A 19085-nucleotide genomic window follows, 5' to 3' on the forward strand; every position below is an offset into this window, starting at 1 on the left:
CAAAGTGAGAGGTGGAGGACATATATATATAAGCCCATGTGAAGAGAAATCCTCAATTTGGCCAAAGTTGAGGGGTTTTATGCAAAATTTCCCCCACTAACATGGCTGAACAAATATAATAACTATGTTAATTAGAGAGTTTCACATTAGGTATTTAATGATTTGGTTATCTCTAATCAAGGTTTAAAGCATGGTTAACTTAGGTTTACATGCTAAGTTTGTATGCATGCTATGACTTAGTTAACTAGATCACAATATGAGAATTAGCTAAGTTAAATTCTCATACTAGAAGATTATATGAGATGCAATAAAGAAAAGAATCTACTAATTTATGGAGTGGTGTCGGTAACGGTATCCGATCAATGAAAAAAAAAATTTGGAATGTTACATACTCCCCCCCTTAAGGAAATTTCGTCCCCGAAATTTTTACGTACCCTCAAAATAAATGTGGATATGTTTTTCGCATCTCAGGTTCTATTTCCCATGTTGCCTCCTCAACACCTCGATTATTCTATAAAACTTTAACCAGCAATATGGATTTGTTTCTCAGCTGCTTCTCCTTAAAGCATAGCACTCGAACCGGTCGTTCTTCATAAGATAGATCCTCCCGCAGGGGCAAGGCTTGGTGCGAAATGATGTGTCTGGGGTCTGGTACATACTTTTTTAGGTTTGAGACGTGGAACACGTTATGAATCTTCTCCAATTCTGGGGGCAAGGCTAGCCGGTAGGCTACAGGTCCGATCTTCTCCAAAACTTCGAATGGCCCAAGGTATCTCGGACGGAGTTTGCATTTCTTGCCACCTCTTGTTATTCCTTTCATTTGTCTAGCCTTTAGAAACACATGATCACTAACCTGGAATTCTAGGTCCTTGCGTCGACGATCTGCATAGCTCTTTTTCCTGCTTTGGGCCGTCTGCATATGTTGCCGAATAGTTTGGATCTTCTCAGTCGTCTCCTGGATTACGTCTGGTCCAAGTAGTCGACGATCATCGGTCTCTTCCCAACAGATAGGGGATCTACATTACCTCCCATATAGGGCTTCATAAGGTGCCATGCCAATGCTAGAATGAAAGCTATTATTGTAGGCGAACTCTACTAGTGGCAAATGCGTAGCCCAATTGCCTCCAAAATCTAAGGTGCAAGCTCTCAGCATGTCCTCCAGGGTCTGTATCGTTCTCTCAGATTGTCCATCAGTTTGAGGATGTGCTGAAGTGCTGAACTTCAGTTTAGTCCCCAAAGCTTGATGTAGGCTCTTCCAAAATCTTGAGGTGAAACGGGGGTCTCGATCTGATACAATGGATATGGGAATCCCGTGGAGCTTCACGATCTCTTCAATGTATAAGCTGGTCAACTTTTCCATGGTATACGACATCTTGTAGGGTATGAAGTGCGCTGACTTGGTCAGGCGGTCAACTACCACCCATATGGCATCCTCTCCTTTTGTTGATCGGGTTAGTCCAGTAACAAAGTCCATGGTGATGTGATCCCATTTCCATTCTGGAATGGGCAAAGGTTGTAATAGTCCTGATGGTTTCTGATGTTCAATCTTCACCTGTTGGCATGTTAAACATTTTGATACAAATTTCCTTCATGCGGTTCCACCAGAAGTTTTGTTGGAGGTTCTGATACATCTTGGTGCTACCCGGATGAAGAGTATATAGGGTCTGGTGAGCTTCTCTCAATATCTGATCCTTAAGCTCCCCATCATTGGGTACACAAAGGCGATTACCCATCTTCAAAACACCATCTTGAATCTTAAAGTCTGAATATTTTCCTTGTTCCACCTTCTTCCTTATCTCACTTAGCTCCTTGTCTTCCTTCTGTCGCTCCTTGATTTGGTCCAACAGAGTAGGTTGTAGGCTTATCTGACAACTCTTCATTCCAGAAGAATACTTTCTAACTTCTATCTCCATTCTCTCAAGCTCCTTACTTAACTCAGCTTGTTTAGTTAGCAAACAAGCTGATGCAATATGATTCTTCCGACTGAGTGCATCTTCTACTACATTCGCTTTACCTGGATGGTAAAGAATATTTACATCATAGTCTTTCAGCAATTCCAACCACCTTCTTTGCCTCATGTTAATCTCCTTCTGAGTAAATATATACTTTAGGCTCTTGTGATTTGTATAAATATCACATGATACCCCATATAGATAGTGTCTCCATATCTTCAGGGCAAAAATCACAACAGCCAATTCCAGATCATGAGTGGGGTAATTCTTCTCATGAGGTCTCAATTGCCTGGAGGCATAAGCCACTACCTTCTCATTCTGCATTAGAACACAACCTAAACCTCTGGAAGATGCATCACTATATATCACAAACTTATCTGAACTCGTAGGGATAGTGAGGATGGGAGCGGTTACCAACCGTTTCTTCAACTCCTAAAAATGCTCTTCGCATTTCTCACTCCAATTATACTTGACATTCTTACGAATCAAATAAGTTAAAGGGGCTGCTAATTGGGAAAAGTCTTTAACAAATCTTCTATAATATCCTGCTAGTCCCAAAAAGCTACGAATCTCAGTCACTGAGGTGGGACGCGGCCAGTTCACGATAGGATTTGCAATACAATTTTCAAATTTTCTTCATGTTCTTGGTAACTCTTAGAATAGATCAATATGTCATCAATGAAAACTACCACAAATTGATCCAAATATTGTTTGAATATCCGATTCATCAGATCCATGAATGCGGCCGGCGCATTAGTCAGTCCAAAAGGCATCACTAAAAATTCATAGTGACCGTAGCGAGTCCTGAATGCTGTTTTTGCTACGTCCTCAGGCTTAATCTTTAACTGATGGTACCCTGACCTTAAATCAATTTTGGAAAAATATTGAGCTCCTTGAAGCTGATCAAATAGATCATCTATCCTTGGGAGTGGATACTTATTCTTAATGGTCAATTTATTCAACTCTCTGTAATCTATACAGAGTCTCATACTCCCATCTTTCTTTTTCACAAATAAGACTGGTGCTCCCCATGGAGACACGCTGGGTCTAATGAATCCTTTATCCAATAACTCTTGAAGTTGTTCCTTTAGTTCCTTCATCTCAACTGGCGCCAATCTATAAGGGGCTTTAGATATAGGAGTGGTCCCTGGGACCAAGTCTATGGCAAACTCTATCTCCCGATCTGGAGTCAATCCTGGTAAATCTTCTGGAAAGACATCCGGGTAATCTCTTACAATAAGTATATCTGAAAGCTTTTTGTCATTCAATTGGTCACTTATCACACATGCTAAATATCCACTACAACCTTGCCTCAACAATTTATTAGCCTTCATAAATAAGATTAGGTGCGCGAGTGGTCTTCTACTTTCCCCTTGGAAAACAAAACTCGCCTCTGCTTGTGATTTAAACTTTATCAGTTTTCTCAAACAGTCTATAGTTGCATGATGAGATGCTAACCAATCCATTCCTAGGATAACATCAAAATCTGACATGTCTAGGCATACAAGGTCTGCATTCATGACATGATCACTCACTAAAACTCCACAATTCTCATAAACATATGTTGCTAGGAGACTACCACCCATAGGTGTGGACACAATTATCTCACTACTTAATAGTGTCGGTGAATTGGGAAAATTCCTAGCAAAGTGAGGTGATACAAAAGAGTGTGTAGATCCAGGGTCGAAAAGTGCATGAGCGGTGAATGAACATATGGGAACTGTACCTTCCACCACAGATGGTGATGCTTGTGTATCCTTCCTTGTCAGGGCAAAAACTCTTCCTTGGTTCCTTTGGTTCTGCTGCACACTCTGGTTAGACTGAGCCTTCCGCTGGGGAGCATTTGATTGCTGTGAGGCATTAGTTCGAGCCGCGTGATCTCCTCTTGGTGCTCGCTCTGTTATTGCTTGATTCCTCAAGGTTGGACAATCTCTCTTGAAGTGCCCAGGTTGACCACACTCGAAACATGCATGGTGAAGTTTGCAATATCCAGAGTGATGATTGCCACATCTAGGGCACGCTGTTGACTTATCATTTGTGGGACCTCCTTCTGTTCGTGGGCGTTTAACTGAACTCTGCTTCTTATTGCGGATCTCCTAATACTCCAGCTGGTCTTTCTCAATTTCAAATGCAGTCTCCACCAGTTCTGCGTAGTTCCTGATAGCTGGTCTTTCTCAATTTCAAACGCAGTCTCCACCAGTTCTGCGTAGTTCCTGATTCTGAGGGCCACTAGTTTCCCTCTGATATTTCCCCTGAGACCCCTTTGAAACTTCTTAGCCTTATCTGATTCTTCAGCGATCAAATGTGGAGCAAACCTTGATAGTTGAGTAAACTTAGCCTCATACTCTTAGACCGTCATGTTATTTTGTTGCAAACCATGAAATTCAATAGCCCACTGATCCCTAACACTCTCCGAGATATATTTCTTATTCATAAGCTCCACAAATCTATCCCAATCAATCTGTCTCTGGGCAGCCCTTTCTAATCTTAAGGTTGCCCTCCACTAATGTTCAGCTTCCCCTCTGAACATGAAGGCGGCGAATGACACCTTTTGCTCCTCTGCACCTTCTTCAATATTCTCCAGATGTTGTCCTTCCTCATTTTGGGACTGATTTGCTCTTGTTCTCACCATTATCTATATGAAAATGTAGCAGCAAAAGTTCAGATTCCACAGACTATTCAAAGTACTTCACTCAGAAATATTTCATTGCTCGCATAATATATATAAGGAACTTCAACAATCAACTTAGAGTATTGATTTCTCCAAAAGCTTTTCATTGATATAATATTAACATACACCTATTCATCCATACAAGAGTTCTACAAAAGTACAATAATCCATATCTAATATATAGATAAAAAGTATGCAGTCCCAAAATACACCACACTTGGGTATCCACCCAAAAGCCAAAAATAATAAGATTCCTAAGCTTAGTAACCCAATGGGTCAACCTCTAGGAAGAGGTGGAAGGGCTGCTAGAAGTAGATTCCGTATCAGAGGCCTCAGTCGGCTGTGGTTCACTACCGTCGAGGCTGATCTCCTCCTGCTCATCGTCCTCTGCAGGATTCTCCATCATCGGCTCATCCTCCCATGCCCAATCCTCCTCATCTAGGTCAAGCTCCCAACCAAGTGGAACTCCTTCTAGGATCTCACCAAGTAGAGGCTCTGGTGCCACCTCAAATTCCCACTCCATGGGCTCCTCATCATCCATAGGATCCTCGGGGTCCTCCTCTGGGTCCTCCTCCTTGGGATCCTCCTCTATCAGGTCCTCCTCCTCGGGGTCCTCCTCTATCGGGTCCTCCTCCTCGGGGTCCTCCTCTATCGGGTCCTCCTCCTTGGGATCCTCCTCTATCGGGTCCTCCTCTGGGTCATCCTCCTCTTCCCTCTTTGCCAATCGCCCACGGGTGTGATGGCCAATCAGGGAGTAATCCACTCTCTCCCCAAACATCTCCTCTGGGTCAGTCTCCTCAGAGCTGATCTCCCAATCCTCTGAAAGTGTTGACCACACCTCCCCGCTACTAATGGATCCTTCCATCTTAGAAACACTCGAATCTGAATCTGCCATTCCTGCCAAAAGTCATCTAGCAGCCTCCAATGGTACAAAACCAACCTAATAGAAATCTAGATATCATAAGAATGTCATGGAAAGATAATTCCTCCATGACTGGTGTTTCACACCGACTAGAAAGATCCCTACGTCCCCTAGGTATTTCAATGTAGGACTCATAAGGTGTCAACCTGTGCTCTGATACCACTGTGTAACGCCCCTCCTCTAGGAGGTACATAAAAATTTGAGCATGACCTATCTGTAATAAGAAGGGTCGAGCTGCTAAATCTTTATGCACATCACAACATAGATATACTGAAGGGCGAAAAATAAAGTAGTAGAGAGGCATATGCAATACCCAAGATCACGAGGTTAACAGCAGAGTCCATTGAATACCAAAATAGAAGAGAACTAAAGGGTAATACAAAATATTACAATAATAGCAGTGGCTACAACATTAATACATGTTTTATAAGTCAAAGGTACTGCAAAAGTGAACATAAATTAACCCCTATTAAGATTTTCCTCTGGAGCTAATCTTCAAATTCAGGGTCTGCAATGCCCTTATCCTTGCCAGTTGTATGACCTGCGAGTGGATTCAGAAACAATAGGGGTGAGCCTAAGGCCCAATAGGTAACCATAAAAATCTCGGGTACAATCCAAGGGAACGAATGAAAATGATAGACAAAGATATCAAACTTGAACAACGGGGTCTCAACATTAAGTTGCCATTCTTATATCGTAATCATTGACCGAAGTGAAATAACATGTAAAGATGAATAATCAAGGTCTAATATTCAGGATTCCAAACTCCCCAATCATGGGATAATCAATAAACCGCGCATGCTTTTATACACCCACCGGTGAGCGTCCTCACACAGGGCATTGTCCCACCGGGACACTATAACATTAGCACCCACCGGTGAAGCTTACTTCACACAGGGCATAATCCATGAATATAGACAATCAATCATCAACGAAGAGAGGAATACTATCATTATAAATAGTTGAACCATCGAATCAATTTTAATTGTTGCAATGAAATCATTCAAGGACATCGAAGGTATATATAAAACTGAAATAAACAACATTAGGATAGCAATGATTAACCAATCAACAACGAGCCCATGCATGAGATGAATCAAATAGGAATATTATGAAAATGATAAGATATACAATTAGCATGGGAAACTAACTCGCAGGAATTTCAAGAAAGTAATCAATCGAACTCTCAAAGACTTAAGAGGAAACAATGAAAGGTTACCTACCGATTATGTCGGGATCCTCTCGGCCAACGAATGAATCCAAGATTCTCTGTCCTATATATACATGTATACCCACATGAGATTCTAGACACTATGTCTTTTAAAACTTTAACTTAAAACTTATATCATGGTATAAGCTACACCCTAGATGATTGCATCTAATATCTCTAATATGCACAGCAACCTAAGTAGTGTACATGCAGCAGATTTAGGTGAATGAATGGTATAACAATCGATGTCTAGAATGCATGAAACTAGTCCCAAATGACTCCATTATGAATCTAATTTCAGAATATAAAACTTTTACATCATTGCATGGTGTATAGTAAGAGTCATGCTCTCAGAAAACTACACCTATCAAAACTATAGCAGAAAAACAGAGATCATCATTTGGGATGAATAATTTATTTCAGGTAATTAACTATATCCCAAAGAGCTCACACTTGGTACGTAAGTAATATTATGGATTAGCTTCCATGTCCCATGAGTTTCATCAATTTTGCATTTTTAAAATGCATGTTACATGCAAAACATCACAGGGGGGTAGACTGGAATTTCCAGCACATATGCTAGCTATTAGAACTAGATTTAGGCCTACCAAACGTTATTCAAATTAATTCAAACTCCTATCAACAGAAATACAGTTGAGTCTAGTTTTAGAAATAGAAAGAATTTCATGCATGCGTGGTATATGTTGAGATTTATGCTCTTTACAAAGGACATGTCTCAAGCAGACAGTTTCAGACACATGCACTGAGTTAAACTATACTTTTAAACTAGTAAATGATCTTAGAATTAAACAAACAAGATCTCAAATGAAATCCACGAATATTTAGTTTCTATAACAGAAAGAATTTCATGCATGCATGGTATACGTTGAGATATATACTCTTTACAAATGACATAACTCAGGCAGACAGTTTCAGACACATGCACTGAGTTAAACCATACTTTCAAATAAGTGAATAATCTCAGAATTAAACAAACAGGGATTCAAATGAAATCCACGGAAGTCTAGTTTTTATAACAAAAAGAATTTCTTCATTTGGATATATACAAAGAAAGTTATGATCTGTTTAGTGGTAGTGTATCTTGCTGGAAATTTCTGCATGAAATTTCAGTTTTAAGATAACATTGACATGCAAGCCCTAAAATGTTACATGCAAGACTAAATCTAAATTAACTATATAATTTAGTTCTAACATCCTTAATAATAACATGCAACTGAGAGTTTTACCTAGGGTTTTGACTTTGCCCCACTTCCTCCATCAAAGTCCTCAACTACCTTCTTTCTCCACTCCTTCTTCTTCTTCAATGTTCTTGAGAGATGAAGGCTTTTGGAAATCTTTTTTTTTTTAAGAGGAGAGGTGCTGGAGACGTTCAGAGGAGAGGGAGGAGGTTTTTAAGAGATTTTTCTTCTTAAATGGCAAAGTGAGAGGTGGAGGGCACATATATATATAAGCCCATGTGAAGAGAAATCCTCAATTTGGCCAAAGTTGAGGGGTTTTATACAAAATTTCCCCCACTAACATGGCTGAACAAATATAATAACTATGTTAATTAGAGAGTTTCACATTAGGTATTTAATGATTTGGTTATCTCTAATCAAGGTTTAAAGCATGGTTAACTTAGGTTTACATGCTAAGTTTGTATGCATGCTATGACTTAGTTAACTAGATCACAATATGAGAATTAGCTAAGTTAAATTCTCATACTAGAAAATTATATGAGATGCAATAAAGAAAAGAATCTACTAATTTATGGATTGGTGTCGGTAACGGTATCCGATCAATGAAAAAAAAAATTTGGAATGTTACATGCGAATTGTTTAAGTCCGTTCCGCGTGTAACGTTATGCTAAAATAGTTAACTTTTTTAGTGCTACAATGTTGAATACGTAGGCTTCGTCCTTCTCACGAGAATAGAATACCCGATCGCATGTATCAGATGCAGATTCAGGATTCTTTAGCAAATCCTCAGCCATCAACGGATTTGACATGCCTTTACCGATTACCGTTTGAATCGAACTTGCATGCAGATTGTTAAGTCTGTTCTGCATGTAACGTTGTACTAAAAGAGTTAACTCTTTTAGTGCTACGCTATTGAATACGTAGACTTCATCTTTCTTATAGGAATACACTACCCGGCAACGCGTGTTAGACACTAACTTATCTCTTCTTAGGATTCGGGATAAAAGTCCCCAGACTTGGATTCTGGTATCTTTTTCACTCGGTGAAAGACTAAACCGATAACGCATGTTAGACGTAGGCTTATCTCTATTTAGGAGTCGAGATAAAGTTCTTCTCACGTGTAAGGCGTGCATTTTGGCGTTATTAATAATGGCCTGCCACAATGTCGAATATGTGGGCTTTTGTCCTTTTTATGATTAAGGACTAACCGACAACGCGTGTTAGGCACTGACTTATCCCTACTTAGGCTTCGGGATAAAAATCCACAGGCTTGGATTCTAATGTATTCTTTAATCGATGAAAGACTAAACCGGCAACGCGTGTTAGGCGCTGAATTATCCCTACTTTGGATTTGGGATAAAATTCCTTGTGCGTGTAAGGCACAGATTATGGCGTTATTAATAACTACCTGCCACAATGTTAAATATATGGGCTTTTGTCATTTTTACGATAAAAGACTAACCGACAACACGTGTTAGGCACCGACTTATTCCTACTTAGGCTTCGAGAAAAAATTCTCCAAATTTGGAATCTTGTGTCTTCTTCACTCGATGAAAGACTAAACTGGCAACGCGTGTTAGGCACTGACTTATCCCTACTTAGGCTTCGGGATAAAATTCCCAATGCTTATGAAGCATGGATTTTGGGAGTTATAATATTGAAATATTGTGTCTTCTCTTATGGCAAAGACGAACCTGATGCGAGAGAGGAAGAATTTTATATTCTATCTCCCAAAGCTAAAGAGGAGGAATTTTATATTCTATCTCCAGTTGCCAAAGGAAACTCAAAGTGGGATCTCCACTTCAAGAATCTGGGAAGGTAAAACTAAGAGTGAGATCTCAACTCCGAGAATCGAAAAGATTTGGATAATCCTAGTTGTCAAAAGGTTTGACTACCAAACTAAAGGTGAGTTTCTCGTTTATCGAAAGCGAATTGTGGTTTGGCTCTAACTATAGGAAGGTTTAACTAAGTGGGATTTTGAGGCGACCCTAACCGTAGGAAGGTTTGATCATTCGATTTGAAAGTGAACCTCTTGTTCATGGAAGGAATCGAGAGGAGATTTTTGTTGTGGTCCTAACTGTAGGAAGGTTTGACCAAATGGGGGTTTGAGACGATCCTAACTGTTTAAAGGTTGGTCCTAACTGTAGGAAGGTTTGACCAAATGGGGGTTTGAGACGATCCTAACTGTTTAAAGGTTTGATCGTTCAATTTGTGGACCTCTCGTTCATGGAAAGAATCGAGAGGGGATTTTGATTGTGATCCTAACTGTAAGAAGGTTTGACCAGGTAGGCAGTAGGGGTGAGAGTACAAATCACAGTGGGAGTGTTGACTTATACCGATTACTTAGTGGGGGTTCTTGGTGTCTAGTGATAAGAACTTAATATGAAGGGGTTTGAAAATATGTTAAGGATTGACAGATCAAAATTACAAGCATTATGTCCGGACTATAACCATGGAAGAGTTGAGTGCACAGACGAAGCAGGAGTTTGATTGGATTAAACCTGAAAGAATTTTAGTGGATCCACCGTCAATTAATTTAATCAGTGAGGGATTTTGTGATAGAAGATTATAAATCATCAACACCAGTGGGAGTTTTTTTATGAGGGAAGTGTTTGCGGAAAAAGTCGCTGTATTCATTGCTGCATTCATTACAACTTTGATCGTTACAATGAAATAAAAAGATAGTCTTTTTATAAGACCGGTACACAATGAAAACAAAATAAATGCAACTCCTTTCAAACAAACGCAAGAGCTGTTTGTCATCTCTTGCTTGCGTGGGTCTTTGGCCTGTGACGGGGACGTTGATATCCGTGGACCACCGGGGCAATCAGATCCGTTCCGAGAAAATCGGACAGAGCTTCGTCTATCCGTGAAGGGATATAGAAGCAGAACTTCGTCGATCTGCGTGAGATCTAGAAGTTTACAGCTCCTATCTCGGATAATCGAGATATTCGCTCTACTTAGTATCACCGCTAAGGGGCAACACTAAGGAAAAGAGAAGGGGGAATGAAGAAGAAGGCTCCTTTGCTGCAGAAGGCCCGCTCACTCCTCGATCCGGCAGGGCTTCGCCAAGGCTCTCTAAAAATCCTCTCCCTCTCTCTCTAGCCTTGCTCCAAGACAAAATAATCCAGCCCTTTGAATGAGGACCTAAGGGGGGTATTTATAGTGCAAGAGGGGGGCTAGGGGACCATCAAGGGGTGCGGACACCCCTTGGTGTCTCCGTCCGGATTCGGATTTGAGTGATTCCGGGTGCGTTGGATGCGCGACGAAGAGTTTGACCCGCTCTGGTGATTGGATTATCTGTAGAGTGGTCGAGGCATGAAGGGCGTTGTCCTTTTTGTGAACAGTGCCGGGCTTCCCGATTGGTCCGGGTCTTCGTGATTCCGAAGTCCTATCCGCTCATGTAACTCGTCGATTCACTTCAGTCGTTCGTCGACGTCGATTAGGCTCATGTGGATTGGATGGTGACGTTCATCGTCGCTCGTTAACACTGAACCGGTTGTGGAGAACTATAGGCAATTTTTGATGCCTACAGATACCCCCTCCAAAGTGTTCCTGACTCGTTTCTTTTATAGAAGAGGCTGGAATACTTTGGATGTGATTGATCTGGCCTTCAGTCGGCGTAGTTAGCTTCAACTCTTGACTCTTTCGATTTTCGATCTATTCGATGCTTTGACGAATAGCCGAGGTTCTTCCGGCGCTGCGTTTATCGCTTGGCCGTCGTCGGAGTCTCGAGTGTGCAGCTGATGAATTGAGTTTGGCTCGTGTCATTGAGTTGACTTTGAACTACCTCCGCCACATTGTGCTGGCTTAGGGTTTCGGATCCCCGTGTGTTGGCTTTTTATCGCAACGCGTTGACCGGCGTTGACCTAGGGTTACGCGTTGACCGGCGTCCACCCTAGGGTTTTGATTCGTCAAATGTCGACTTTGGTCACAACGCGTTGACTGGTGTTGACCTGGGGTTACGCGTTGACCGGCGTTGACCCCTAGGGTTTCAAATCGTCGAACGTTGACTTTCGCTTGCAACGCGTTGACTGGCGTTGACCTAAGGTTACGCGTTGACCGGCGTCCACCCTAGAGTTTCGAATCGTCGAACGTTGACTTTGATTTGCAACGCGTTGACTGGCGTTGACCTAGGGCTACGCGTTGACCGGCGTTGACTCTAGGGTTTCGAATCGCCATTAACACAGTTTATACTCGTACGTTTGCTGGAGTATACACAGTTTAAGCTCTTAAGGTATTGGAGCATCGCGGTCCCGAATGTTGGGGTTGCAGGACCAACTGTTAAAGTTGATTCATCTGCATGTGTGGATTTTGTCCCGAATTTGTTGGGTGCTCGAGTCACGAGACCAACTAGGGGAGTTGATGCGTCAATGACTCGCAGTTATAGAATTTTTGGCAAATCCTCAGCCATCAACGGATTTGATGAGCCTTTACCGACTACCGTTTGAGTCGGGCTAGCATGCGGATTGTTTAAGTCCGTTCCGCATGTGACGTTGTGCTAAGAGAGTTAACGCTCTTAGTGCTACGATATTGAATACGTAGGCTTCGTCTTTCTCACGGGAATAGACTACCCGGCAACGCGTGTTAGGCGTTGACTTTAGGATTTTTGGCTAATCCCCAGCCTTCAACGGATTTGATTAGCCTTTACCGACTACCGTTTGAGTCGGGCTAGCATGCGGATTGTTTAAGTCCGCTCCTATGTGACGTTTAAGCTAAAAGAGTTAACCCTTTTAGTGCTACGATATTGAATACGTAGACTTCGTCTTTCTCACGGGAATAGACTACCCGGCAACGCGTGTTAGGCGCTGACTTATCCTTATTTGGCTAATCCCCAGCCTTCAACGGATTTGATTAGCCTTTACCGACTACCGTTTGAGTCGGGCTAGTATGCGGATTGTCTCAATCCGTTCCACATGTAACGTTAAGCCAAAAGAGTTAACCCTTTTAGTGCTACGATATTGAATACGTAGACTTCGCCATTGTTACGGGAATAGGCTACCCGGCAACGTGTATTAGACGTTGACTTATCCCTACTTAGGCTTCGGGATAAAATTCCCCGCGCGTGTGAGGCACGGATTATGGTGTTATTAATAACAACCTGCCACAATGTTGAATATATGGTCTTTTGTCCTTTTTACGGTCAAAGACTAACCGGCCATGTGTGTTAGACATAGGCTTTGGGATTTTTGGCAAACCCCCAGCCATCAACGGGTTTGATGTGCCTTTACCGATTACCGTTTGAATCGGGCTAGCATGTGAATTATTAAAACCCGTTTCACATGTAACGTTGTGCTAAGAGAATTGCTTCTCTTAGACTTAATGCTATGATTTTGAATACATAGACTTCGTCTTTCTCACGGGAATAGACTACCCGGCAACGCGTGTTAGGCGTTGACTTATCCCTACTCAGGCTTCGGGATAAAATTCCCCGTGCATCGAGTGCCCGGATTTGACAATCGTGTCTTTTCTAAAAGCAAAGACAGATTGAGAAACGGGAGAGGAAGAATTTTATATTCTATCTCCCGGTGCTGAAGAGGAAGAATTTTATATTCTATCTACAGCTGGAAAGGGAACTTGAGGTGGGATCCCCCACCCCCAGAATCCGGAATGATGAACTGGGAGTGGGTTCTCCACTCCGAGCATCGGAAAGGTCCGAGGAGAGGAAGAATTTTATATTCTATCTCCCGGTGCTGAAGAGGAAGAATTTTATATTCTATCTACAGCTGGAAAGGAAACTCGAGGTGGGATCTCCACCCCCAGAATCCGGAAGGATGAAACTAAGAGTGGGATCTCCACTCCGAGAATCGTAACAATTCGGATAACCCTAACTGTCGGAAGGTTTGATTACCCGATTTGGAAGTGGACCTCTCGTTCATTGGGGGAATCGAGAGGAGATTTTGGCTGTGGCCCTAACTGTATGAATGTTTGACCAAGCAGGAGTTTGAGACGACCTAACTGTCGGAAGGTTTGATCGCTCGATTTGAAGGTGGACCTCTCGTTCATTGGAGGAATCGAGAGGGGATTTTGGCTTTGGCCCTAACTTTTATAGGTTTGACCAGAACGCAAAGAGAGTGGAATACGGGTAGCAAAGAAAGTGCCAACCCATATTACCACTCAAAGGGAGACTTTAATGTTAGGCGTTTAGGACCTAGCACGTTGAGTCTGAGAAACGCCAATGACTGGCAGATGGGAATGTTGGTGGGTCCACTGTCGTTTGATTTGATCAGCGGATGGTTTGGTGAGGAAAGATTAACCGATCAGAAGATTGGATCTCTTCTCACAAAAATAACTCATAAGAGTTAGAGAATAAGAAGAGACATTCTGACCTTCAGAGTTCGAACGTGAATTTCTTATTCACCAATTCCACAATGATTGGGTTATCCCTAAGAATACCCATGTGGTATTCTTTCGGGAACTTCCCGATGCATTGGATAATCCACCCCCAGTTTCTCTCTTGGAACTGGGTTTGACTTGGTTGTCCGACCGGGTTATCCTTAAGAATATTAGCGTAATATCCTCCAGGAACTTCCCGTCAATGGTAGGAAATAGTTTAGACTCATATACCTATTGGAGTATCAGGGAGCAGTTTAACCTCTTATACCGGTAGGAGGAATGAGAAACAGTTTATACTCGTATACTCTTTGGAGTGAGAAGCAGTTTATACTCTTATACTTATCGGAGTGTTGAGAAGCAGTTTATACTCGTATACTCATCGGAGTCATTGAGGAACAGTTTATACTCTTGTACTCTTTGGAGTATTGAGGAACAGTTTATACTCTTGTACTCTTTGGAGTATTGAGGAACAGTTTATACTCTTGTACTCTTTGGAGTATTGAGGAACAGTTTATACTCTTGTACTCTTTGGAGTATTGAGGAACAGTTTATACTCTTGTACTCTTTGGAGTATTGAGGAACAGTTTATACTCTTGTACTCTTTGGAGTATTGAGGAACAGTTTATACTCTTGTACTCTTTGGAGTATTGAGGAACAGTTTATACTCTTGTACTCTTTGGAGTATTGAGGAACAGTTTATACTCTTGTACTCTTTGGAGTATTGAGGAACAGTTTATACTCTTGTACTCTTTGGAGTATTGAGGAACAGTTTATACTCTTGTACTCTTTGGAGTATTGAGGAACAGTTTATACTCTTGTACTCTTTGGAGTATTGAGGAACAGTTTATACTCTTGTACTCTTTGGAGTATTGAGGAACAGTTTATACTCTTGTACTCTTTGGAGTATTGAGGAACAGTTTATACTCTTGTACTCTTTGGAGTATTGAGGAACAGTTTATACTCTTGTACTCTTTGGAGTATTGAGGAACAGTTTATACTCTTGTACTCTTTGGAGTATTGAGGAACAGTTTATACTCTTGTACTCTTTGGAGTATTGAGGAACAGTTTATACTCTTGTACTCTTTGGAGTATTGAGGAACAGTTTATACTCTTGTACTCTTTGGAGTATTGAGGAACAGTTTATACTCTTGTACTCTTTGGAGTATTGAGGAACAGTTTATACTCTTGTACTCTTTGGAGTATTGAGGAACAGTTTATACTCTTGTACTCTTTGGAGTATTGAGGAACAGTTTATACTCTTGTACTCTTTGGAGTATTGAGGAACAGTTTATACTCTTGTACTCTTTGGAGTATTGAGGAACAGTTTATACTCTTGTACTCTTTGGAGTATTGAGGAACAGTTTATACTCTTGTACTCTTTGGAGTATTGAGGAACAGTTTATACTCACCTGAGATGATTGGGGATTTTCCCTTGTTGACCATGTTGATAGTCACTTCTAGAGGTTCATCATCTCGAGCAATCGATTCTCTTTGGTGTGAACGCCTTGATTTGGGCTTTGTCGTTCCATCGGAGATTCTCTCGGATATCGAGACCCTCTGTGGAGCGGTCTTGGGGCAGCTACAGGCTGATAATACTGCCCTGATAATTTTGGTACACGGACAGTGAGAATCCGCTTCCCGGGTGTTTCTCTTTCGAGATTCATCCGCACCCCCAGCCCGATAGTACAACTCATCGACGTTGCCGTCGGAGTAACCTATCGGCTGCTCACATGGGTTCTCAGGTATAACGCGTTCGTCTGTCCGACGCGTCTTCTTCTGAGTAAACATTGCCTTGTTGGCCTCTGCAAGAGTCGCACGTTTGGAATCACTCCTTTGTGAGGGTGAAACCTTAACGGGCTCTTGGTCCTTTGCACGCACCGCCGAGCTGGTTGTTGCAGAGATCGATTTGTTAGGAGGTCGTGTACGACTCCCGGTCTGGGTGTTGGCTTGAAACTCCTTCAGCGATCTCCAGCTCCCTTTGACAAGTGCTTTTCCTCGATTCTCGGGTAGAGCACCGATACGATCCTTCGGAGGATTCTTGAACTTGGGGAAATCCGCGCTGCGGTGGGGCTTTTCCAGAGGTTCGGGATCTGAAATTGACGAAGGTTGGAGAGCAATATTACCTGCTTTTACCTCAGGCGTTGTTTTGGCCTTCGGCATCCAAACTCGTTCGGATCTCGGCGATCTCTTAACGGCCTCTCCCTTTAGCATTTCTCGTGCTTTTTGGACCAGGGCTCGGGCATGCGCACGCAAGGCGCGGCGCTTCTGGATTCGCTCCTCGAGAGTAGAACGGGTTCTTTTGACATGAACCCATTTGTTTGTTTCTGCTTCGGAGGAGGGGCTGGTTGTTTGCCGTGGTTGCTCCTGGCGTTGCCTGGATTTTAGATCTACGTTATAGCGGATCCCATCCATTGGCTCCAAAGCCTCGGCAAGTTGTCGAGCAAGACGTTGACGTTGTCTTTGTCGTGCTCTCTTTGATAATGCCGGAGCGTCTTCAGAAGTCATCTCCTCGGCGGAAGAGGAATCCGGATCTGCGATCTCGACCAGGTTGGACGACGTGGGGACGTCGCGTGGTGCAAGTGCAGAGGCGGCAACGGGGTCTTGGATTTTTGAACCGAAGGACCTGCAATCATTTATGAAAGAGGTTACCTTTCTGTACCCGTTTGGAGAGGCGGATCTGGAGGAGGAGGAAGAGAGGCCTTCTTTGAACTGTTGTTGATCGAGCTCGTGTTCTTCATTCACCCGGATCCTGAATGCCGGCTGCGTCACGACGGCGTCGGTAGCGATGCCGTTGGCTCCCACTGTGGTCGCCAGTCTGTTTGCGGAAAAAATTGCTGTATTCATTGCTGCATTCATTACAACTTTGATCGTTACAATGAAATAAAAAGATAGCCTTTTTATAAGACCGGTACACAATGAAAACAAAATAAATGCAACTCCTTTCAAACAAACGCAAGAGCTGTTTGTCATCTCTTGCTTGCGTGGGTCTTTTGCCTGTGACGGGGATGTTGATATCCGTGGACCACCGGGGCACTCAGATCTGGTCCGGATAAATCGGACAGAGTTTCGTTGATCCGCGTGAGATCTAGAAACTTTCTGATCCGGATAAATCGGACAGAGCTTCGTCTATCCGCGGAGGGATATAGAAGCAGAGCTTCGTCGATCCGCGTGAGATCTAGAAGCTATAAGCGTATACCTCGGCTAAAGCGAGGTAATAGCTCTTCTTAGTATCAACGCTAAGGCCGATACTAAGGATCTGACGGGCGATGAAGTTGAAGCACACGGGCACTCTTCGCTGCAGCAGGGCTTCGCCAAGCTCTCCAAAAATCCTCTTCTATCAAGGCACTCAAAGGGGCTATTTATAGGTGTTTAGAGGGTGTAGGGGACCTCTAGGGGGTGCGGACACCCCTGGTGTCTCGGCCATGGCCGAGACACCCTAGGGTGTCTTGGTTTTGCCAAGACACCCCTCGGGTGTTTCGAGCTTGCCGAGACTCCGTTTAGGTGTTTTGTTGGTTCCCCTGTATATTCTTCGTCCGGATTCGGATTTGAGTGATTCCGGGTGCGTTGGATGCGCGACGAAGAGTTTGACCCGCTCTGGTGATTGGATTATCTGTAGAGTGGTCGAACAAGAGGAGGAGAGGCCTTGATCAGAGCCTTCATCACCCGTCCGAGCCTTAGTATTAGGCTCATGTAACTCGTCGATTCACTTCAGTCGTTCGTCGACGTCGATTAGGCTCATGTGGATCGGATGGTGATGTTCATTGTCGCTTGTTAACACTGAACCGGTTGTGGAGAACTATAGGCAGTTTTCGATGCCTACAGGAAGATTGATCCAACGAAGTGCTCAAATCTCATCTCAGCAAAAGAGTGCTTGGAAGTTGGTGGAATTAATCCCGACAATAAGTTATGTTTCACCCTTGAACATTCAGAGATCGAGTGGGAGTTTCTCATTTATCACTTCTTTATAGTGACCGGGTTATCCCTAAGAATACACTATATAGCATTCTTTCGAGAACTTCCCATTACATGAATCATTCACCCCCAGCTTCCTTTGCAAAACTGGGTCTAACATTGTACTTAGTTGGATGACCGGGTTATCCTTAAGAATATTATGTATAAAAATTCTCTAGGAACTTCCCGTCAAAGATAGGAAATAATTTAGAGTCATATAGCTGTTAGAGTATCAGGGAGTAGTTTAACCTCATATACCGGTTGGAGGATTAAGAAGCAGTTTATACTCGTATACTCTTCAAAGGGTGCATTCGGCTTAATTTAGCGTTATGACACCAACTTCAACCAAGGTTTGGATGCTATTTTTGAGAGCAAAGCAAGCCTTGGTAGGATGAAGGATCCTCCTGTGGTACGCACAGTACTTTGGATTCACAGTACTATCAGCTTCCTCTTGATTTGCAATAGGTGGTAGCTTGATCTTGTTGTTCTCGAGGAGGGATTCAAAAATGGCTGGAACGTCTTCGTCCTTGAAGGAGTACTCTTTTTGGAGTCTCGGATCCGAAGTCCTTTGCTATTTTTGGGATTTCTGTTGTGACGTCTGATTAGCATCAACAGCAACTGTAGGGGCCTTCCCTTTACCACGGGAGACGAGGTTCGAATTTGGAGGATTAGCCGTCGGTTGGCTTCTCTCGGCTTTCTTCCTTCTAAGGAAGCGTTCGGCCCGTTCTCCATGCACCTTTAACTCTTTTCAGGTATTGGACGGTGCTACTCCCATAACTTCCAAGATATTAATAGACATGTTGTTATGACAGGTTTGGAGGATGAAGTCATCTATAACCGGATC

The 19085-nt window shown here is 42.7% G+C and overlaps 1 protein-coding gene across 1 annotated transcript; it reads right to left on the reverse strand.

Moving 5' to 3' along the window:
* On the reverse strand, positions 4907-5518 carry LOC109823453 (high mobility group nucleosome-binding domain-containing protein 5-like). The gene has a single exon (XM_020389738.1). It carries the CDS (start codon positions 5516-5518, stop codon positions 4907-4909), a length of 612 nt encoding a protein of 203 aa, XP_020245327.1.

This window comes from Asparagus officinalis, chromosome 9 (assembly GCF_001876935.1).
Source record: "Asparagus officinalis chromosome 9, Aspof.V1, whole genome shotgun sequence".
NCBI lineage: Eukaryota > Viridiplantae > Streptophyta > Magnoliopsida > Asparagales > Asparagaceae > Asparagus > Asparagus officinalis.

Bases quoted from the DNA above. Each gene is read 5' to 3' on its own strand.
- LOC109823453 (XM_020389738.1), bottom strand. From the start codon at position 5,518: ATGGCAGATTCAGATTCGAGTGTTTCTAAGATGGAAGGATCCATTAGT.